General features: G+C 39.8%; 1 protein-coding gene across 1 annotated transcript in view; it reads left to right on the top strand.

Moving 5' to 3' along the window:
* Nucleotides 1-18,651, top strand: part of mrps5 (mitochondrial ribosomal protein S5) — a 40,093-nt gene extending 21,442 nt beyond the window's left edge. Inside the window, exons 6-11 of the mRNA XM_069179793.1 lie at nt 8,339-8,429; nt 9,750-9,796; nt 9,905-9,962; nt 11,205-11,267; nt 16,891-17,027; nt 17,990-18,651. Coding sequence (XP_069035894.1) covers nt 8,339-8,429; nt 9,750-9,796; nt 9,905-9,962; nt 11,205-11,267; nt 16,891-17,027; nt 17,990-18,214 — 621 coding nt within the window. The 3' untranslated portion in view covers nt 18,215-18,651. The remainder of the gene's footprint in view (nt 1-8,338; nt 8,430-9,749; nt 9,797-9,904; nt 9,963-11,204; nt 11,268-16,890; nt 17,028-17,989) is intronic.
* The last annotated feature ends 5,512 nt before the right edge of the window (nt 18,652-24,163 follow it).

The following is a 24,163-nucleotide window of genomic DNA, read 5'->3' as shown; positions in this document are numbered from 1 at the left end:
TGCTTAAAAGGTACTGTGCTCCTAATGATGAATTTGACTTGAACTGAAACTGTTGCTGTATGCATGGTAGGTTCTCCCCTGTGTGATGCATTCTAGGAGAAACATGTATGTTACGTCACTGTTCTTCAAGTCTAAAATTTAAGCACATTTTGACGTGCTGTTAACTGTTTTATTGATGTATCATCTGAGATCCTTTATTCAGATGCTCCCTTAATAAATGTTGCAGAATAGTCTTGTTAGATGTCACAGTTTTCAATACCAGTTTGTTATCATGTAATCATGGATTGTAAATGGCATCCTATTTGTGCTTTGATTCAGCATTTAAACAAAGAAATACAAACTATGTGAACAACACCGCCAGTGATTGTTACTTCCCCGTTTCAACTTACCTTTCAGGAGGATATAAAAAAGGAATGTTTTGTTCTTGTATATTTTTTTTCTTTCTTCCATTCAATGAAAAATGTTGATTGTGACATGTTGAATTAAAAAAAAAGCTTTGCAAACTATCACTGCGTTCTCACGGGGTTTTCAACAAATAACAGTACTCATGTACAGTATATGCAGACGGAGAAAGGCAAATTTTCAGCACGGTTAGTAACAAAAGCAGTAATTTCGATCAGCTGTAGTGCTTTTGTTATTGCCCACAATTGTAAATGCTTCATTTTGAATGCTCAATTCAGAGTGGTTGACATTTTCTGACCTCGAAATACGATTGCCTTTCAGACTATCACTGATGGTACTGCTGCTTTAGAGCAGATAATTTGTTTTGTACTTTTTTCTTCTTTCTCTATACAAATCCATTGGCTTTTTTTTTTTTCAAATAAAGAAGGCCTAAACTAGTCTCCAAGCCTCAAACTGATCAGGAGAGGGGGGGTTACTGGAGTGTCTACCCCTCTTAGAACAAGTTGGGCCTGAGACTCTGGCATGTAATTGAAATCTGAGATCTGGACAGGTACTTGGGCAATGGTAGAAGTAAACATTAGATTCCATCCCCAGATTGGTGAAAGACATATAGTGATAAAAATGTCTGCCTCTTTGTGCTAGGTGAGCCCAGTATATCTGAAACCCAGGCTATATGGATCAGTATGGCTGGAATGGGTTGGACTAGGGTTTTCATGTTCTTACAGGAGGTTATATCAGTGGTTCTCAATCTTTTTGGACCAAATACCACCCCTGATCAAACCAAAGCATCCAAGTACCACCTACAAGTCATCTTCTCATAGGAACCCCAGAAATTCTCAATGACCAACATGAGCGCGCGTGCACACACACACTCACATGCACATATAATAAATATTATAATAAACTTTATTTGATATAGAGCCTTTAAAGGTGGCTTCTCAAAGCGCTTTACAGAAAAAAAACAGGAACAACAACAATTAAAAATAAACGATAAAAAGCACAATTTCAGTGAGAGGGGTGTCGATCAAAGCAGATGTGAATTCATTTTACAAGCCTTGATACAATTCACAACAGAGTCTAACAGATTTTAAATCATCTGGCATTTTCTTGACGGCAAAGTTCTCGCGGTGGATGTTGCAATGCGTCCATTCATTTCTGGAGCAACCTCTCTAATTCATGCAACTGCATTGGCTTGTCATCGCTCTAGCACCATCTGTACAAACTCCAACACATTTATCCATTTTATCGATGCCATTCTCTTTTCATTCATTCAGAGGCTGAAATATGTGCTGTCCTGTGCTTACAACATTCGCATTGTTCCAAAATCCCATGCATTCTCCAACCTCCCTATTTTTTTAAATACAGTTGGTCACTTGCGTTCGTAGCACACATTCCTATACAATGGTGTCCACTCAAGTTTTAGCGCGCGCTGTATCGTAGTACGTAGGCTGTGTATTCGACATGTATTAAAATAGAAAATATGAAAACCCGTCCCGATTTTTCAGTGCGCACATCAATTTTCCAGGGTTATATGGCGTACCAGCTGGTGGCGCTCCGCGTACCACTCGTGGTACGCATACCATGATGATATGTAATTAAGTTACTAATAAATTGAAATTGATTACATCTCTTTTCATAAAGGTTAGTTATATAAGGTTTAGTCTTTACTGGAGTCTATTATGGCCTCCTAAAACTGGAAAGTATAATACATGACAGCCAATTGTTCATATTTGAATTAATGACATTTCCATTGTCAGTGATAATGGAATACTTAAGTACTCTGGGATCAGTAAGTGCCTGAAGAAGACACCTTTATGATAAAATAAGGACAGGGGTGTCTTATACAGTAAGTACTGCAGCTTATAAGTATTGCTCATGGAAACAGGTTGATTAGAAATTAAAACAGGCAAGCAGCATTAAAATAAACTATCAAGTAGAAAAAAAACATTAAACTAGAGGCTCCAGAAGCACAGACCACTTTATGACATAACTGGATAATGGAGAAGAGGATTTTCTTCTAGTAGAGTTATCTGCATTTGTATCCTTGATATAAATCAAATACACTTTCCACTTTTTGTGTCCTGCAGTTGCAGAATAATGGGATCAGCGTTTTATAGCTGGGTAACAGAAGACTCTGTAATTTTATAGGTACATTTATCTCTCACCAGATACTGGTATAAATGTGTATATAGGTCACCAAAAGATTAGAAACAAAAATAGATCAAACCTGAAGTTGGGCTATAAAGCTTTTTAGCAGAGGAAAAGGATAGCAGAAGACCAAGATTTAAAACTTTGATTTTTCCCTTCTGATTCCATTGTTTTAAAAGCTCTTAGTCTAAACATACAGTAAATACAGTCAGAACCTCATGAAGCTGTTAAGTCATAAGAAATACAAGAAGTGTTAAATCATTATTTTTACTAATAGAATAATCTAAATTAAAATATAGAACTTACTTTTTGTTCACAATTATGACATACCCTTTTTCATATTGAGGGGACAATAGTTGGGATATTTTTGGTATTCATATAGAATTTAATTGAATGGACAGATTGGAATAATGAAATACAATTAAGACGGACATATAATCGACAAAAATGAAAACATCCAGGTAAATGAGGGACACAAAGTATATTGAAACAAGGGCGTTCACACAGATGTGGCAAATGTGTTAGTTATAAAATAATATCCAGCATGTAACATTCTTGGCTAGCAATACCAAAAAGAGAATTTATTATTCATGTTTTGAATTGAGCAAATTTTGATTTGTTATTTGTCATATGGAAATTCCTGCTAATGGATTCATCTGAGAACTGAAAGGTTTAAAACTTTAATAATACCTTAGGCAGGGACCTGCAACTTTAAGAATGTGGAGACCCTTTCATTCTATAGGAGTAAACCATACTAAACAATCACAAGAAAAAAATGAGTTTCCCCAAACCTATAATTCACAAGTTATTCAGCAAGACCGTCTCCAATTTTCAGATGATGTGTTGTGTGAAGTCATTTCCCAAATCATCAGAGTTAATGGGCTGAGGAGACAAAGGTGTTTGGAAGGCCAAGCCCTGGCACACTCAAGGTCAGTATGCTGTAAACTACCAGTCAAAACTGCTTACAGAGCACAAGCTACACTGCAATTACCATTTACGACTATCTCTTTGATTAAGGGCTGGCTTATCTAAGCAGAAGAGGATTGAGATTGTATTGGAAAATATTGCCACGTCTAAGTGCTCATTTCTCTGATTATATGCACAAATAGAACAATGAATAATAGAAGCAACGCCTTAGTCTTGTCCTTTTTTTTTTACAACAGAAGAGCTGAGGTTGGATTTGCCAACAGCAGAAACTGAGACATGTCTAAATCCAGTATATGCACATCTAATCATCCAGTGGAAGGTTACAGAGGCTTTTTGAAGTAAACATCATGAGTTCACATCTTTACATATGCATGTGTAGTCTTTTTATGATGATATCCAGTAGTGTTTATGATCCTGAGGATAATTCTTTATCTTTAGGGGTTACTTGTACGCTGGACAGATTCAGGCCCTTCCTCTCGGCCGGTATATGGTTGTGTACTGTGTGCAGTAAGATTAACACTCACGTGTTGACTGGAAAGAGGAAGTGGTGATATGGTGATAGCCAAAAGAAAGAAGCTGAATGCTTTCCTTGATCATAGATATGCACTGGCAATAAAATTGTCTCCTTCAAAACAATAAACAACTTAGCCCATCTTTAATACAGGCCTAACTTCTTATTTTCTTCGCATGATAACATAGCCCACAGTCTAGCCTAGCAGCGTCTGGACTGTAAAGTTCAGACTGTACTCCGAGCCAGTGCCTTTATTGGTCAAGTACTGGTAAGCCCTAGAAAGCCTCTCTTTATGTCAATTGACTGTTATTGGTGGAACTGTCACCGCTTGGTTCTGATGTAAGAGAAACCTGGGTGCTGATGACCTGTTTATTACCTGTACCTAGATAAAATAAGGTCACTTTATTAGCCATATACAGTATCTTGCATTAGGAATTTGTCTTTTCACATACCCCAGCTTGCTCTCCATGAGACACACAGACGGGAAGAGAAGCCTTGGGTCAGAGCGCAGGGTCAGCCATTTATACGGCACCCCTGGAGCAATTGGGGTTAAGGGCCTTGCTTAGGGACCCAGTGGAGTAGGATTCCTCTGCCGGCTGCGGGATTTATTTCCCTTCTGTTTTTCACAGCTCACACTATAATTCCTTACACTTCTATAGTGCTTTACTGGACACTCCACTCAAAGTGCTTTACAGGTAATGGGGACTCCCCCCCACCACCACCAATGTGCAGCATCCACCTGGAGGATGCGATGGCAGCCATAGTGCATCTGTATGCTCACCACACATCATCTCTCAGTGGAGAGGAGAACAGAGTGGGGAAGCCAGTTCATAGATGGGGATTATTAGGAGGCCATGATTGGTAAAGGCCAATGGGGAAATTTGGCCAGGACGCTGGGGTTATTCCCTAATGACCACAGAGAGTCAGGACCTCGGTTTTACGTCTCATCCAAAAGACGGCGCCTTTTTATAGTCTAGTGTCCCCGTCACTGTCCTGGGGCATTAGGACCCATATGGACCGCAGGGTGAGCACCCCCTGCTAGCCCCACTAACACCACTTCCTGCAGCAACCTTAGTTTGATGATCTGCAGCATGCACGCTGTCAGCTGGGCTACGGGTTAACTAATGAAGGGAGCAGGTAGCAGCAGAGGTGTGGGGTGGAGCATTTTAACGTCAAGATTTAAAGACGGCATCATTGCAATATTCTTGTAAGACACATCTGTGACCCGGGCAGTGATTGGATATCAAGCTCTTGAACTGGAGAGACAAGAGCAGTAACAAGGTCACAGAGAACTATATAATGCTGCTTAATCACACATTGGGTGGATGGTTTTATTAGTGTTGAATCAAGACTGATACAGTTATTGCAGTGACATCCACTTAACACCTACTGCCTGGTGACTAGAAAATACAAGACTGTTTGTCATTGTGTATATCAGTGTCTTCACTTGCAATTTCAGCAGATGATACCCAACAGAACTCTTGGCATCTGGAATTTTGTGAACTGCAATCATTTCAAGGAGATGACAGTACATACTACAAAAAAATGATGACTGTCAATAGGGAACGAAAATTACTGGTGCAGTGAACCTATCTAAGGAATCTGTATATAGTTTTACTGACTTGTAACAAACACAGCTGTTCATTTCCTTCACAGTACTTCACCATAGCATATTCCATTTATATTGAAAATATCAGTATGTGTTTCAGGTTTTAAGAATTGTTCTCAATCGATTGGTCTGACACATACTTAAACTGCAAGCACAGTCTGTTTTGATCACTTTGAAATTATGATTTCAAACTGCTCTACCAAGCTATCTGAGCATATGGCTTTGGATAACTGTTGCATGTACTGGTTCAAAATCAGTTTGTTTCTAGCTCTCACAGCACTTAAGAGGTTTCATCTCCATTCCGGGGACCATCATAATCTGAAATGCATTGAGAAGCTGTTCCAGGCCCAGACTCCTCTCGGTTCTTTTGCTCTTATTGAGCAGCAGTCAAAGAATTGCCGCAGATGCTTGCTGAATTTAATCTTCGTGCCATTTATGATTTTTCCACGCTCACTGCTGTGCACCCTTCTGCATCCCTATTGAACACATCAAACTGATGTTGATGTTGGCAGTGAGAGGCGGATGGTCAGCAGAGGTCTTGAGGCCCTATTGGCTAGGGCATTGCTTGCACCCTGGTGTACAGATCAGCAACACACCATAGTCAACATACAACTTAGTTTTGCCAGCTTTAGTATAGGGTTTGACATCTTCTGATAACAAAGCGTCCATTCATATGCCCTAAAATGCTTAACCTTGCTTCCTTGTAGACAAAAGAGATAACACTTTCTTACACAGTACCAATGTTTGTGATCTGCACCAAAGGAGGCACATGACAGTGTCAGAGGACGTGTAGTTTTTTAGGATTCTGCAGTACTTCGGATATTCAGTGTTATTTATCCTATTTGCATGCACAGTAAATCAGAAGGCTGGAATCTGTAAGTGCATGACAAGCTGCCCTTCAGCAATGAAAGATCAGCTAAAACCACTGCATAGTGTTTTGTTATGGGAATAATAAAATGGTCATTATCTCTGTAAAATGGAAATCAAACTTTGCATTTAATAGAATTAATAAACGGAATAATTAATGGAATAAATTCCATTCCTTTCAAACAGGATACATATATTTCTGTTTCACCCTATGTGGTGGCAGTGGCTGTAGGCAAGCAGGTTGCACAGAAAGTGTTTTGATAACCTATTACAGTTTACTTTTCTTATTAGGTTTGAAAGAGATGTGTGTGCTTCAAAGGTAGATGCGATAGGTATTAAATTTTATAGTTGACTGAACCCGTTTTCCTCCAGTACCATCTGATAATGGCCCCTAAATTCAAAAATCCATTTAGTTCAGCACAGTAATGGGTCATGGCCGCCACCTGCTGGTACAAGGGTGTATAACAGCTGAATGCATTTTTGGAATAAAGTGCATTTTGATTTGAATCGTAGGGGATTGTCACCCATAGCTTATCAGGATAGGCTCAGACATGCTGGCTCCCCTGCAATCCTGTATTTGATAAGGAGGTTAGAAAATTAATGGATTAGGAGTTTGTATTCAAAATAGATAACAATTTAGAAAAAAGCTTTTATCCAGACATGAAATGTGAAAATTCCTAGGTTCAAACAAATTTCCAAAAGTTTTTGTCACTTTTTGTATATTTGATACAAGTTTCATTTTGGATTTTTTGGGGATAGTCTTAACTTTTTTCAGACCTCTTGCCACATATTTTGCAGCTGTAGAAACTTTCCAAGTAATATTTCATTTACCACCAAGTCTGGAATTTCTGATTAATTTCCGTTTTACACCCCCTTCCAAACTGGCAGTCTTAGCTATTAATCGTTCTTTTTTGCTACTACAGTTCTCATACTGGTGCAGGATGGGACGAGGACCATAACTCAGTCTTTGTGTTACACAGCTTAACATAACTGTCACACACCTGATGAAGGCACCATAGCCAAAACATTGTGTTTCTTTACCTTTCAGTATGGAATGAACCTTTACATGTTCCTTGGCAGCCTATACGCGCTGATGCGGCTCCTTGCTCAAATTTCTAATAGCTACAGCATCTGCAGCAGAGAGGAAGAGTGTGGCTGTATAGCACTGATATCCCAGCAGGCTCACAGGAGCCCAGCATGCAGCTTGAATCGAACTCCCTAACCTCAACGACGGCATGTCATTGGCAGTACACTGGTCACAACTTGATAGGGATGCAGCCCAGACCCCGACTTCAATTATCTGGGCGTGTGGCTCAAAGATTACCACCTTTACTTTTACATGTTACTATTCGAGCTTCTTGGTAGGTCCCGTTTCTTTCTGTAGATTAGAATTTGCATGACCCTGTAAACTGACATTAATTCCACATCAGACCCAAGAGGTGGCACAACAGACAGTGCGATGTGTTCCGAGGATGAACATAGGAATTGCCACGTCTCGCCCCCCACTCCACAGATGCACTGAATTATTCACCCGTTTTACTAAGCGATAGTTCAGAACTGAGCTCAGCAGGTGAGCTAGAGGCTTGAATGTATATTTGATACAAGTTTCATTTTGGATTTTTTGGGGATAGTCTTAACTTTTTTCAGACCTCTTGCCACATATTTTGCAGCTGTAGAAACTTCAAAAACGTACTTTGCAAAAATAAATGTGTTCATTACCCTTCTTTCGGGTTCATTCACAGTTCAGAAGCTGCAGGCTGCAGAAGATGCTATTTGTGTCACAGCCATGGTTGAATGCTGGTTTGTTTGAATGAATGAATTTCTTTGGTAGTATGTACTCCGAAAAGCAAACTCCTGCTTTTGATGTTTTGCAGGTGAAAAGCGTTTTCAACATGACAGCGAACGAGGGAAGGAAGAGATCGATCAGTGCTCTGGTCGCTGTCGGAAATGGGAATGGGGCAGCAGGTGAGTTATGGACCAGCAGCTGAAGGTACAGGGATCTGACAGAGCGGTCAGATCAGACCCAAACACACGGAAAGAGCAGGCATGACCTTGCCCTGCTGAACATGCAGCTAACATGGCTTGACACCTTGACGTGGGTTCATAATGCCATGTCAGTTACTTTCATCTACTTTCGTGAACATCTTCCAGAAATATAACGTTTGGTCAGACTCGCATGGGCAACTGTTGTTTTATACAGACGTCTGCACCGATAGAGGTTGAAAACAGGAGGAGGTCATTGGTAGGCCATGGTCCATTGGTAGTTAGTAGCTCATAAAGGAGAACTGCAGTCCCAGTTTCTCAGACTAGGTTTTAAATCTCAGTAACAAAATGAATTCATTGACAGTATCACAAAATTTGACAAATTTAGAGTTCAACACTAAAACGAAGTGACTCACTAGTCACAGTAAAGACAAATGTAGTGCTATGTGCGAGGGTACAGGTTATCCAGCATACATTTCACCACAGAAATGTTCTTAGGTGATCTGCATGCAGAGTAAACAAGTCAGTAGTATTTGTCAGCAACACCATACTGAAGTCAAGAGCAATGTTTCTATTGCATTAAAAGACGTATTCTTTTTTACACGTTTTACACGTGACCGTGTACGTTTTACCTTCATTGTGGTTTGAAATGCACTCATGAATGACGATTCTTTCTAACCCCAAAATATAAAAATAGCTTTGCAGTGGGGAAAAACATCTCTTAAGAAACGTAAGGGTATCAGCTTCAATAACATGGCTGGGTAGCTTGTCCCAGATTTGCACAACCCAACGTGCTTAGAAACTCCAGTTTCCTGTGATTAACTTCGTCGGGTTTCAGGTTTGTATTCTCAAAAGAAATTAAAGTAAAGAAAAATTAAAAGTTAATAAAAGTAAATGACTTAAAAGACAAGAACCTGGTAATGAATTACTTTTATTTGTGGAAGAAATGGTTGGTGATGGAGATCACTTTTTTACCAGAGTTTGAAAATTACATTCCGCCTGGAGTTCTTTGCAATAAAAAACACATAAAACTAATGGAGCAAAGTATTTTTCATTTGAAATATTTCATGTCAAATCTGCTCATACAGATTTGGAAATAACAGTATTTTTATTTGAACAATTTATTTTTGAGGGGTAAAACTTTTATTTTTATATCACTTCAGGCTGTTTGGAGAATTCTATGAAACACTATCAGCAGTTAAAAGAAACTATATACATTAAACACAAAGAACATTGTTCTTTCACCTAACAAAAGTAAAACGTTTAAAAAGAATGTTCTAGAAAATGTTTTTTTTCTTGTAGGTTTTGCTTTGGGGAAGGCAGCCGACCGAGCAACTGCACTTCGAAAAGTAAATATCGATGAATTATCGAGTGAATTTGGAGGTTTGATAATGATTGTCGTCTGAGGAATTTATTTCATGTATAAATGCTTTACCCCTTTTATCTCCCATTCTTAGGCGAAGAACAAAGCTGTCCATTATTTGTACTACATAGAGCGATACAACAACCACACAAGTGAGTGAAACTAATTAAGAGCACAAGACTGTAGTCTTGTTGACATCTTTCACTTTTCATGTCATGTCAAAGGTTGACTGTAATATACCCCCTATCTGTCATATACAAATTCAGGCCAGTCTGTTTCTGCAGAGGTTTCTCAAGGGGAAGAAGGGGCAGAGAAGCATATTTATATTGTGAACCTCCCTGAACTACTCCCTGGGGGCAGCCGGGCCTGTGCAGCAGTGATATAGCCTCCTTCCTTCACATTCAGCACAGGGGATTTTTTTTGTTTTCCAAATGCCACTATTTTTGTTGTTTTTTAGAACACCCACTTATTAGCTGTCTTTCTATATCAAATGTACACAAGAGAAAGATGATGCATTCAACCACTTGATGTTTCTGCGGTAACATTTCTGTAACCGGAAAAACCTGGTAGGATTAACATGGTAAATTTAAGTTAAAAAAAATAGAATTTCCACACTTTGATTGACTCTAACTATGGCTTTTTTTCCTGGACAAAGTGTAAGGAGATCCCAGTCAGGATTACTACTAAATACAGCCTCTGAAACTATCTCTAGGTGCAGTCCCAGGTCATGGAAACTGAGATTGAAGCAGTTCTTCCTCAGTTCTTGTTTGAGATAATGAGTATTGATTCCATTAGCTCCTCTCCTCAGGGTCACACACATTATACAATGTGTGGAATAAAACTTTTTTTTTTCTGAAAACTATAACTAGAGGTTTAGCTAGTACAAAAATTAAGTAGAAAAATTAACTCGGCTTGATTTATGTGTAGTTTTCACTTACCTGACAAGCCCTACAATGCTGCTGCTATTTGTTTTCTGTTTAAGTGACTCTTAAGCCTGAGTAGTTGCAGTCAGCTACACGCTCAATAATTATGTTTTCTCAAAGGGTTATTTTCTAAGTTAATTCATGTTTCGAGAATACCAGTAGTCCCTTTAGAGCCATTTCTTTCTTGCTAAATTATACATTAAGCACTTCTAATGATCAGAATGTGTGGATTTACTGTCTTGGTGCCCCACTGCTTTGTCAAATGCTCTGTTCAGCCCTTGGAGTGAAATAAAGCCAGTTATTCCTTTTTGAACAGTTTTTTCACATTTGTTAGCAGTCTCTGATAATGCAAGCTCACAAACACAGTTCAGATAGTTGTAAACATGATGTAAACGAAATGTGGCAGGGAAGGGGATGTTGGTTGCAGACCAGATGTCGACCACAGTGTGATTTTTCCTCTGTCTTTGATAGTCTATCATGACATGACTTCCACCTTCAAGAGAACCACCCTCCGGATGAAGAAACAAAGCAGAGGTAAGTCTGGCACTGCCAGGGCAGTACATGCCTCTCTCCTGTTTGTTTTGCCATAGTGCTGAATGGACATTGTTTGCTGTCAGCGAAGGGCCTGTGAGCCTGTGTGTCAACTCGTGACCAGCTTGTGCTTCACAGTTGTGTCACAACACACTTTTCAGCTGCTCAAGTGGTGTGATTTTCTGATAAATCTAATGAATCAACTTAGCTTCAGCCTAAAGGTCTCAGAAAGTGTTTTCATTACAGGTACTGCATCTTTAAATCAACTCCACATCTATAAAAGATATTGAAAAGGTCAAGTTTAATCAGCAAACCAAAACTCTGTGACTCTACTATACACTACTACAGTGCCTTGCGAAAGTATTCGGCCCCCTTGAACTTTTCAACCTTTTGCCACATTTCAGGCTTCAAACATAAAGATATAAATTTTTTATTTTATGTGAAGAATCACCAACAAGTGGGACACAATTGTGAAGTGGAACGAAATCTATTGGATTTTTGAAACTTTTTTAACTAATAAAAAAATGAAAAGTGGGGCGTGCAAAATTATTCGGCCCCCTTGCGTTAATACTTTGTAGAGCCACCTTTTGCTGCGATTACAGCTGCAAGTCGCTTGGGGTATGTCTCTATCAGTTTTGCACATCGAGAGACTGAAATTCTTGCCCATTCTTCCTTGCAAAACAGCTCGAGCTCAGTGAGGTTGGATGGAGAGCGTTTGTGAACAGCAGTTTTCAGCTCTTTCCACAGATTCTCGATTGGATTCAGGTCTGGACTTTGACTTGGCCGTTCAAACACCTGGATACGTTTATTTGTGAACCATTCCTTTGTAGATTTTGCTGTATGTTTGGGATCATTGTCTTGTTGAAAGATAAATCTCCGTCCCAGTTTCAGGTCTTTTGCAGACTCCAACAGGTTTTCATCCAGAATGGTCCTGTATTTGGCTGCATCCATCTTCCCCTCAATTTTAACCATCTTCCCTGTCCCTGCTGAAGAAAAGCAGGCCCAAACCATGATGCTGCCACCACCATGTTTGACAGTGGGGATGGTGTGTTGAGGGTGATGAGCTGTGTTGCTTTTACGCCAAACATATCGTTTTGCATTGTGGCCAAAAAGTTCGATTTTGGTTTCATCTGACCAGAGCACCTTCTTCCACATGTTTGGGGTGTCTCCCAGGTGGCTTGTGGCAAACTTTAGACGAGACTTTTTATGGATATCTTTGAGAAATGGCTTTCTTCTTGCCACTCTTCCATAAAGGCCAGATTTGTGCAGTGTAAAACTGATTGTTGTCCTATGGACAGACTCTCCCACCTCAGCTGTAGTTCTCTGCAGTTCATCCAGAGTGATCATGGGCCTCTTGGCTGCATCTCTGATCAGTCTTCTCCTTGTCTGAGCTGAAAGTTTAGAGGGACGGCCAGGTCTTGGTAGATTTGCAGTGGTCTGATACTCCTTCCATTTCAAGATGATCGCTTGCACAGTGCTCCTTGGGATGTTTGAAGCTTGGGAAATCTTTTTGTATCCAAATCCGGCTTTAAACTTCTCCACAACAGTATTACGGACCTGCCTGGTGTGTTCCTTGGTCTTCATGATGCTCTCTGCGCTTTCAACAGAACCTTGAGACTATCACAGAGCAGGTGCATTTATACAGAGACTTGATTACACACAAGTGGATTCTATTTATCACCATCAGTCATTTAGGACAACATTGGATCATTCAGAGATCCTCGCTGAACTTCTGGAGTGCGTTTGCTGCACTGAAAGTAAAGGGGCCGAATAATTTTGCACGCCCCACTTTTCATTTTTTTATTAGTTAAAAAAGTTTCAAAAATCCAATAGATTTCGTTCCACTTCACAATTGTGTCCCACTTGTTGGTGATTCTTCACATAAAATAAAACATTTATATCTTTATGTTTGAAGCCTGAAATGTGGCAAAAGGTTGAAAAGTTCAAGGGGGCCGAATACTTTCGCAAGGCACTGTATATCATTGTAATTTAACAGGACCGGATTCGTCTTAGTTAAGTCTCTTATTTTCCCTATGAGTGACACCATTTCTGTTCCTTTGGCTAGTGGCAAATTGAAGATAGCAGGACTTTAAGTATTGAGAACGCTAAGATGAAATATACCTCATCAACATTTTTAATCCAGCAAGAAGCCGTTTGTCTATGAAATCAAGACTGCCATTTAAATATGTCATTTTGGAACTGTAGTATAAAGTAATGTATGAACATCTGCTGCATCACATGTGTTGGGTTTGTAAAACTGTCGTGGGATACTGTCTCTCGTACAGATATTGAAATCATAGGACATTAGTGGTGTTACCAAGGTTGATGTACAAGCTTGGATTATTCCAACTACGATTGTATGGTGTTAGCGGTACTTCACTGGAACGATCATACTGCTTTGTAAATAAAATAAAATAATTTACAGCCACTCATTTATTTTTGTATTTCTATTTACTGTGTCATCCTTATAAATGAGGTGTGTATTTTCGATGTTCAGTAACTCAAACAATTGTTTCATAGCTTGAGAGTGTAAGCATTTGGTAGTTAGTAGCTAATTGATCCCAGGATCTCATCCAGCTGTTTCCTGAAGGGAGTAGGGTATCGGCAACATGACTGGGTAGCTCTTCCTCACTCCCAGAACCTTCTTAGAAAGAGGTGACTACTGGTCTCTGTTTTAAATGCATTTCTACTTTGTTTCCACTTGTGTCCTCCGGTTCGTGATTCGCCCTGCATTCTGAAAAATGCTGTGTTGGCATTATCAGTATTCTTGAGAATTTTGAATAATTGCATCAGATTCCATCGCACTGTTCTCTGTCCAGACTGAAAAGGTTCAGCCATTGGTTAGGGCCCAAAATGTATCTGGTTGCTCGTCTCTGCATATTGATTGAAGAGGAGCAGTATCGTTTATCATAACATTGTGACCAAAAATGAACATGATATTTTAAATGTGTATACCGAGGTAAATAAAAAAATGTTTTTATTCCATTGCGTTTACGCTAGCAGCACAGACTTTTTCTCACAAAGGATGATCAGTTTTCGGTTTAAGAAACACAAAGGCCATTTCATAGTGCAAAGGAAAGACATGTTTCCATACCCAGTACAGTGGACCTGTTTGCTATTCAGTAAGAAAATAGCTGAGTGCCTGACAGCATCCGACAGGGGCAAGTGCTTGTCTGGAAGGCAGGACTATCCAAATTCATTAGCACATCACAACCCTGTAAGAGTTCCTGTGAGAGTCCGTGTATCTGGAAAAGTCCTAAATCAGCAGCCCATCCATTTAGCTTCCATTATCGAGACCCAAGAACAGTATTTACATTGATAAATCTCAGGAGCAGGGAAACAGACTAGGAATTAAGCAGCATTAAGGGAAAGCATCAGAAGAACTAAGAGGGAGGGTGGGTTTCAATTGAACAAGGTGTTTGGAAAGCTCAGGGTGCAGGAAATCAAAAGTACGTTTTTGCTACATTCTGGGGCTCAAGGTCCTTAAAGGCAACAGTATTTGTCAATGCTGAGCAATCCAGCCACATAAATCCCCACAGCTGTCAAAGGAGAGAACATGTCCACATGGTTGAGTTGTAAGCTGAAAACATTCAGGTTGATGAAAACAGGCAGCGCCAGCAGCTTCCAGCAGTATTTCACTCACTTAATGGCAGAACAATGCCAGCCATTCTTGAAATTAATGAACAAAGTGCTCCATCCATCTTTCAGCCCCAGTGGACAGTGCTGTCATCAAGATGCTCCTGTTGAAAGAATAAAAATTCTTCTGTATCTTAAAATAGGAAGGTGTTACAAGACCACGCTGATTCTTATTTGCTCAGTTATTGTGTGGAGGGAGCCCTTCCTGCTGATTTCTCAGTCTCCTGTAGTTTGTGAATTATGTTGTTGAAATGAGAACTGCATCCTGTACATAAAAACACATGCTATGGAGTATAATCCTTACAGAGCTATCCATAAAACAAATGGCAGGCATAAGGACATTTTTAGTTCATTTGTCCTCTCTCAAATAACTAAGTTGTCAGAGGTCTTGTGATTCTTATCGACTCAAAAGGAAGTTCATGTGGCAGGGTACTTTCAGACATGTCTGCACTCGAAGCTCCACTTTAAATTTCCTTGGTGTACAAAATAAAATGTTATTTCAGTTTTAAAAGCATGCCTGATATAAAAAAAATATTTTAATGCAATAAGAGCCTCAATTCCTTGTCCTTTCAAGTTGGTCTGCACACTAAAGCAAATCATACTCAAAAATGTCCTTTTGTTGAAACACATGAGGGACAATATCTTGAAAGAAGCACGTCGTTGATGACTAGTATGCCTTCTTGCTAATTAGTAAGAAAACATGTTTTGTTGAAGTGTCTAAAAAAGCACTAATTTTCACATTGGAATCAGTGCTAAAAAAATCTAAATCTACTGCAGTATTTTTGTCTTTACCCCTATCAATATTATCACTTAACAAAAAAACTACACGTAGTTATCTGTAGTATGTAATTTCCCTGACAGGGGTCAGGATTCGATTGCATGGAATAGGCAGAGCAGACACCTTGCCCCCTGTTATGTCCTCTTCTGGCTGGGCTGATCCTTTTCTTACATAAACACTGGCGGTTCATTTAGGCAGACAATGAGAAACACCCAGAAAGCTTCTTACAAGCCCTCCTTCAGAAATGAGCTCAGGTTAAAATCTGTTCTGAGTTTGTGTTTCTCTTCTCTTCGGATTTCTGATGCTTAGCTTAATATCCACACTTGACAATATTAATATCTTCACAGAACCCACCTTCCTGTCCTTTCTGATCAGGCCAGGCTGTTAATAATTTAATTACAATGTATTTTTGGCGATAGTAGTATTTGCTTAGTGCCAGTGCCTCTTTTTTAGTATTCTTGTACTTGGCAGCAAGCAAAACTAGAAATCCATGGGATAAATATGGAAATCCTCATTACTAGTGCTCTGTAGTAGTGGAAAGGTGTTATATAAAATATTCTGAAACACCACTCTGCTGTTACCATTGTTGCTACTGAAGGCTTCCATGACTAAAAGCGGTTTGCCTGCGTTTGGGAGGTCTGTAAATGAACCATTTCTCAGCATTCTGCCTATGTGCTTTGTTAACTCTTTATGCTTATAAATGTCTTCAGACAGGCAGCTGTTCTTCATGGGGGCAACACAGTGAATTGGATTTGAGTCATGCAATATTTTTCACACTTCATGTTGCTAATCTCCTGAACCATGGTCTGGATACTTTTCTTCTCTGGTGTTACTTAAGACTTGAGCGTCAACACTAACAGTCTGGAGATGTTCCTACAACACTACTGTACCAACACTGATTACAACAAAACTGTTTTCTTAGCAAGGCAGGGACATCAATACCTCAGTCAATGATCAGGCGTTAAAATTATGGTTGAGGTCATTCGTTCAGTTTTCATCAAGGACAAGCACAGCCTTCTGTCTAAAATGAGCAAAATATTAGTTTTCATTTAATCTTCTTTCTAAAAATGAGCATTCATGTGAGGAGTACTTTAACACAGGATTGAAAGTAAAATATCAAATGTATGTGAGGGACTACTGTGAGTTCTGCGCTTTAATTGAAAACGTGTACTTTCTATGTGATTAATAATGGGTTTTAATTCATATTTCTAGGGTATGGATTACATTGCCATCGAGCAGTCATTACCATCTGTAAGCTGATTGGCATTGAAGATATGTATGCCAAGGTGTCTGGTTCCACTAACCTGCTGAACATCACCAAGGCGTTATTCCAGGGATTAGCAAAACAGGTGACTTCTTCAGTTTGTCATGAATATTACATGCTTTTACCAAACACGAGCTAGAGGTATGCTGCAGCTTTATTTTTTTTTATAATCGACACACAGGTAACCCAGATCTGTTCCCAATAAAATTACCTTTTTAGCATGGAAGTAGAGCTTCCAGATGATTCAGATTTCACTGCAGAATCTTTTGTATGTACAGTAGGCTTCACCTTTCTCAGAACCTTGATGCAAACAAATGCCAGTGTGTTTCATTAAACAAATGAAAACATGAATAATTGTAAAACTAGCAATACTGCGTGAATCGAAAACACCTCTGTCCAAAATGATTGCTTGTTTTTGTAAATATATATAATGTTCAAATATGTTCTTGCCCTGTAATCCTGATGGAAAATAAACATTGTAAAATTAAGTTTTAATTAGTTTCACTAAGCCTCGGACAGTTTATAAAAGCTTACAGAAGTCGCCTTGATTTACACTGGGCATTGCAGTTTAACAAAGGTATGACCAAAATGGTGCCAAACGTATCTGTTGCAGATAAATGATAAAATCACATCAGGTTTGCAACTGAACAGAATATAAGATAACATAACATCACTTTATTAGCCATGTACAATTTCTTGCATTAGGAATTCGTCTTTTCGCATACCCCAGCTTGCTCTCCATGAGACACACAGACAGGGAGAGAAGCTTGGGGTCAGAGCGCAGGGTCAGCTATTGTACTGCGCCCCTGGAGCAGTGGGGGTCAAGGGCCTGGCTCAGGGGCCCAATGGAGTAGGATTCCTCTGCTGGCTGCAAGATTTGAACCAACAACCTTCCAGCCACAGGCGCAGATCCTTAGCCACTGAGCCACCGCTCCGTGATACTTGTGTGATACTTCCCCCACGTGTTCCTTGTTGATTAGCCAACACTAAATTTGCCTTTTGTTGTACTGATGTATTGGTATGAACAAATCAAACTGCTCCCTGCAGGAGACCCATCAGCAGCTGGCGGAGAAGAAGCAGCTGCATGTGGTGGAGTTCCAGCAGGCCTGCGGCCCCATGCCCTTCGTCGTGTCCTCGCCCCAGAGGGAGGCCAGAAAGGAGCCCGAGCCTGAGGACGAGGTCCCGGACACCAAGCTGGACTGGGACGAAGTCAAGGGGGTTCAGGGGATGAAGCGCTCCATCTGGGCCAACGTCAAGAGGACCATCTGGTGAAGCTGCGGGCCCCATGAGCCTCCTGGGCCTGCTTGTCCCTGCTAGCGCCAGGCCGAGAAACGCTGCTTTTAGGAGTCGGGACTAAGACCAACTGTGTCCACAGCTCGGCGTTTAATAGTCGCCGAGAGATGAAAAATTCTTAACCCACTGCAGCACGGGCGTGTAGCTGCTGTCAACGTTTAATGCCATCACTGTTTTGCTGCTAACCATCAAGGGACGGTGTACAAACAAAAGGAAGTTTGTCTGGTGTGAAACTAGAAATTGGAGTTTTTAATTTTAATTTAATATAGGAGGTATCTAAACTGATTATTTTTTATATTGTTTCATATGAGAATAAATCAAAGTACCTGTAACTTTCTGTTGTAATTCAATGGGACGAGTGCTGTATTGTGCTGTACGTCAGGGCTCCAAGCAGAACATTAAAGTGAAATTAAGAAGTTGTGGTTTATTTTTCTGCAGACTATTACAAAATTCTGGCATAGTTTTTTTTTTTTTTCAGTTGTACACAGCTGAAAGCATCAATACATGCCAAGAAAACTATGCTGCTTGTAAAGAAACAAAGTTGTTGCACAGTAGTTTTTCTTTTGGGATTTGAAGAATTGCAAAAGCAAAGAACATGCAGGAGGAATTCAGCCTGTTGTGCAAGCAGAACAAGATATACTTTTGAAAGGTTCTGAGAACAGAAGTGTAATGAGTAACACATCCTACGCATTAATAACATTGCAACTACTGTGAAGAATCACCAAACTTTCAGTTGTCAAAAACTCACATGCGGTTTCAAACTGGCATGATTTTGTTAATTGAAAAAATCTAAACACCACGTTTATTTGCAATACTGCAAGGGGAGATCTGTTATTTACAGTGTATGGGCTCATTTTAGAGTGATAAATGTTTATTTAGTTATTAAAGTTATTCTGTTACAATATTTCTTCACAGGACAGGGTTATTTATAGTAACGTTTTAAGAGAATTTAACGGGGCTAGTAAGTAAAGCCTATAGACCCCATGGTAGAAAAAAATGCATACTGTCTTTGTAAATTGTGTGAAGGTTTTGTTTGGACCCTTTTGTGTCATACCAGGACTTGAAAGGGAGGGCTGTATACTGTTTGGGGTGACCATTCCCCATTTTTCACAGGAGACTTTGTCAAGTCAGTAATGTTTCTGACAGAGGCTGAGGCTCTGCCTGGGGAGTACTTCTGTGCTGAGTATCTGTGAGCTGTAGACATAATATCAGATTAATCAAGTCCTTCTCCAGCCCTGTGCCACATGTCTTATTGGCAATGAAGGTCACAGTGGAATAGTGTGGAATGGCATCACCTGTTCTTTTACTCTGACACAACTAGCAAGATGTTGTTAACCTTCATTCCCATTATCTTCCCTTCAGGGCCTGGAATTACAGAGATTTTAAGGATTTATTTACAGAAGAGTTTAGGATTATGGTTTTCTCCATTGGGATTATAAATATGCACAAGAGACACCAACTGAAAGGTGAACTGTTTTCATTAGTATAAATGCAAAGAACCAATAGTGTTATTTGTGGATCAGACTCCTGTACTGTTACACAGATTAATTATTGACAAGATCCAGTCACGGATAGTGTCATTTTGGCACTGGAGGATCTGATCACCGCCAGAGATTAAACAAGTACTGTAGGTGAAATGTTGAAAATTGTATATCTCATTGTGGCAAAAATGTTACAATAATTAACAATGTTGGACTTCTTTTATCTTAGGTTTCACAAGAGCCAATTTTAAAACATTCCGAGTTGACGAGATGATGTAAAACACTTCAAAGTAAAAATCCTCAACAAATACCCACCATGAAAAGGGACAGGTTAGGCAAAGGGAGGGGGTTGTTGGGAAATTTGCTCCCGGTTGATTCAGAGAGGCCTGTGGATCCCTTGTCTTCCTCAGCAAGACAGAAATCTGCTGGCTATTAAACCACAGCTTCAAAAACTAAGCGTGTCGGTTGAGGGCTGCTAGAGCAATTGCCTAAGGTACTGTTAAAGGATATTTATCACGTGGAGAGATAAACTGCTGAGAGCCAGTATGGGCTAGGCCACAGGAGAATGTAAGCTCTTGGGTGAACTGATGACTAGTGGTGCTGTTAACTGTACTAGAGGTTATGTTGATACAGTCCACAGCTCTGAACCATTTTCTGGGGAATATAAATGCTTGGTGTCATTAAGATCCAGAGATAATTCTCAGAAATGCCTCCGCTCAGATTTAGTTCATTTCTGAGCCTTACTCTGGCATTTTAATTTGCCAGAGGTTTAGTTGTAAATTTAAGTGTAAGTTTAGTTGTAGTTGCAGTTCAAACATAAATTGTTTAGTTGAAATGTGTGCAACTACTGCCTCTGTAAACTTTGATGTGAACTTAAACTTGAGAACGAAATGTCTGTATCTTAATGCAGAATCAGAAGCATAAAACTGCTTCCGCCCTGAAGTTCTGTTCTCTGTGTGAGTGTTAGAGGAAAGTGATGTTTCACTGCTTCCAATATGATACTCTAACTCCCCCACCTTACTCTGTACAAGTCCATCATAGACAATTTAAGAATCAACTCCCTGTCTTACAGTGAGCACAACGGCTCCGGAGATTGCCGTTCTCCTCAGCTTTCATTGCTTTTGTGAAGAAACGTCTAAATTAGTTCTAAGAAAGTCCCAGTTTAGTAACTTTTGCATAGCTGTTTATATATGCAGGCACTTTACTGAGCGACGAGTTAATCTCATTTTGCTTTGTGTAACAAATATGTGTTTGCCTGCGGAAACAAAGGTTTTATGGATGAGAGTTATTCTGATAAGAGACCATATTAGGCTTAAGTCATTTTAACTTCATAAATTATCCATCACTCTTTTCAGCTGCACAACCAATATTGATAGACTGTTATTTAATTTATTTCAAAGAGGGTTGTAAATTTTGAGGGTTTTCCTGAAAAATGGCTGCAGGGAAGTGAGCCTTTTATTTTTAGGCTAAACCTGAATTTGTAAATTGTCTGCCTTGCTTTCTGTACGAGATGCTGGAATAATTGGACCCTTAAGGCCAGTGACAGTACATGCTCTGAGCTTGTACTTTCAAATCCTGTCTTGATCCTTAGTAAAATTAGTTTCTGAAGGAAGGGAGGAGTGGTGGACTACCTTTTAACAAAGGGGGGTCATCATACCAATCTGACTGCTCATTCAAGGTAACAATATGATTGTATTTATAAAGTGTTTTCATCAGAGGAGATCCCACAGTCCTTTCCTTATAAGAAGGAACCCACCTGCTGAGCCGTTCTGCACCAGCAGCACCACTGCACAGCCGATCAGGTAGCGAGCTTCACCAGTTGAATTAAAGGGGAACTGTAGAGAACGTATATTGCACAAGTCCAGAGGGAAATTTAGCCAGGATACTGGAGTTTACACTGCTTCCCTTTCAAATTGTGAATGACCAATTCACAAGGGATGACCACGACCAAGAATTAAATGAGGACGTAAATTTGAACTTCTGAAACTGGAAAGGAGAGATAATCGGCAAAGCTGCAGAGAGATCCTGGGATGCAAACTGTGACAATCAGATATTTAATGATGACTTTTATTGCCGATTTGGACAACTGCAAGGTTATCTGAATAAATAAGAATTGATTTTTGTTTCCAGGCATGACAAATAAAAATAATAATAAGGTGGTAGAATCTCTGGAAGGAGAGAAAGGAACACTCAGAAGGCCCGAGTGCTGTAAAGCAATTTTCGTGATAGTAGCATCCAAAGGTGATAGAAGGGGCTGAATCTGTAAAAGCATCCCTAACAGCAGCATCCTGGAGTTCCTTAGAGATCTCTGCCAGTATAGACAAGGCCCAACCTTGCTTAGGTTCTGAGATCTAACACTATGTTTCACTCGATCGTTTAACCACACAACATCATTACAAATTAGTTCAAGTAGGGAGCTGTGTCAGCATGCGTAGGCTGCAAAGGAACAAGTAAAGGTTTATTCCCTGCTGAGAAGAGATGAAAGGAAACACAACGTTTCGGCTGTGGAGCCTTCTTCAGGTGTGTTAATTACAAATTAGGACAACTTGAATTTTTTCAGCTTATGTTTTATGTATTTCATCAGTGCGTTGTTACAAAACAGGCAGCATTTCAACGTACTTAATGATGTGATAGAGGGAAAGTTAGTAATTACAACAGCACTTATATAAGTCAACAGACACAAAGTTCACTCAGTGTGTGATTGTCTTGTTTCATAAAGCTCAGCGGGACACTAATAAATCAGTAATGTGTCTGATTAAAATTGTAGCAAATCAAAACTTTTCAGCGTGTCTTTGAGGAGTCTCATTATAATATTCAGTTCACTGTTTTTGAAATCTACATGGTATTATATTTACATATTACTGTATTCATTATTTTAAGTATAGGTTTTTGTCTTAACCCACTTGGTTAAGGGGCAGCTTCCTGGCCATAGGATGAGGAGGCTCAGAGCCCCCAAAAAAGAAGCAATAGACCCCAAAACCAACAGTGAGGAAACAGAGACAAGGAGAAATGTGTAGGCACTACCAGAACACAGTGATTCCCAGATTCCAATCACTCATTTTTTAAAATAATAACTAACAATAGTTCTGTACTCTGTTGTTTTAGCATTGCAGTCGATTAATAAACCAGGTTTCATACTTATACTGCGCTTCCATTATTCTTAGATTTGTCTACTCAGTTTCCGCATTATCCGACATTTTAAATTATCCATCATACTATCGGTCCTGTTTAGGTTGGATATACGCGACTGCTGTATTTGGAAATCTGTAGGGATGCTTGCTTCATAAAATCAGAACTGGTCGGGATATAGACATAGTATGTTTCTGAAGACTAGCAATCCAGTTTAAGGGGCCAGGAATACCTTGATAAACTGCAGAGGAAGCAATGCCAGTTCACAAACAGTACTGAAAAAATTGCTCTGGGGAGAATCTAGATTTTTGCTCATTTTGCAAAGGTGAATGAGGAACCAGACACAGGACACAATGATACCTTTCTCACGAATGAAGGGAGGAATTAGAAGAGAGCATCAGCGCTATTATTTAAATAGCCTGAGACGTGAGCTGCCTCAATTAATTATTGATTAGTAGCAACCATTTGAATCCATGATTAGCTTAGAAGACAATTTATCCTTTGATAATGTGAATGATGGTAAGATTATCTGAATGGATGAGAACGCACTGTTCTGTCCAATTGTGAGCCCAAAGAAATGCAATGGTGACGACTGAGTACAGTTCAGATGGAAATACATAAGAAAGTTAAAGCTAGTGACCTGGATTATAGCCCCCACAGCCAGCAAAAACGTTGGCTGGAAAAACGATCGGTGGTTTGTGTTGTGTTTAGAACTGCAGGACACCTGGTGACTGAGCTGGCCACACTTGACACCAGGGATAACAGCAGCACGAATGGCGGAGATTAAAAAGCTGTAAGCAAGACACGGGCTGAGAAGTTGGCTTCAGGAGCAGCAAAGGACTAAAAGGGACCAAAGACGTTGCAATTGGACGAGGATGGACATGGGGGGGCGAAGCAGAAGAGTAGAGATTAAATTAAAGAACAGCAGGTGTGAAAAAACAAGAGACCGGCTGTGAAGAAGAAACGGAACCAGGTGGACCAGATTGAATGGAAGATCATTTCCGTAAACTGGCGAACAGCAGAGGCATCGCGGGAGGAGCAAGGACACTGCAAGACACACGTGTTGTTGTGGAATTTAGAATACAAAAAAAAAGCTCTCTTGGTTTAGCGAGGGATACCGCGAATATCTTGATGTCAGTAATAGCAGTAATAAGAGTTGCAAGGGTACGGATGTGGAGAAATATAGCAAAGGGGAATGCTTTTGGGAAGGATACAGTTTCTTCCCATGTGTAATTAATACGTTACGCGGAGAAACGAGAAGGTAACGCTTTGGTTGCTACGAAATCGGATAATTTTTTCCCATGCTTTGTTGTTCGGA

The sequence above is a fragment of the Lepisosteus oculatus genome, chromosome 17 (assembly GCF_040954835.1).
Source record: "Lepisosteus oculatus isolate fLepOcu1 chromosome 17, fLepOcu1.hap2, whole genome shotgun sequence".
In the NCBI taxonomy this organism is placed as follows: domain Eukaryota; kingdom Metazoa; phylum Chordata; class Actinopteri; order Semionotiformes; family Lepisosteidae; genus Lepisosteus; species Lepisosteus oculatus.
Note: the sequence above shows the minus strand (reverse complement) of the source record. Positions and strands in the feature narration are given on the sequence as shown.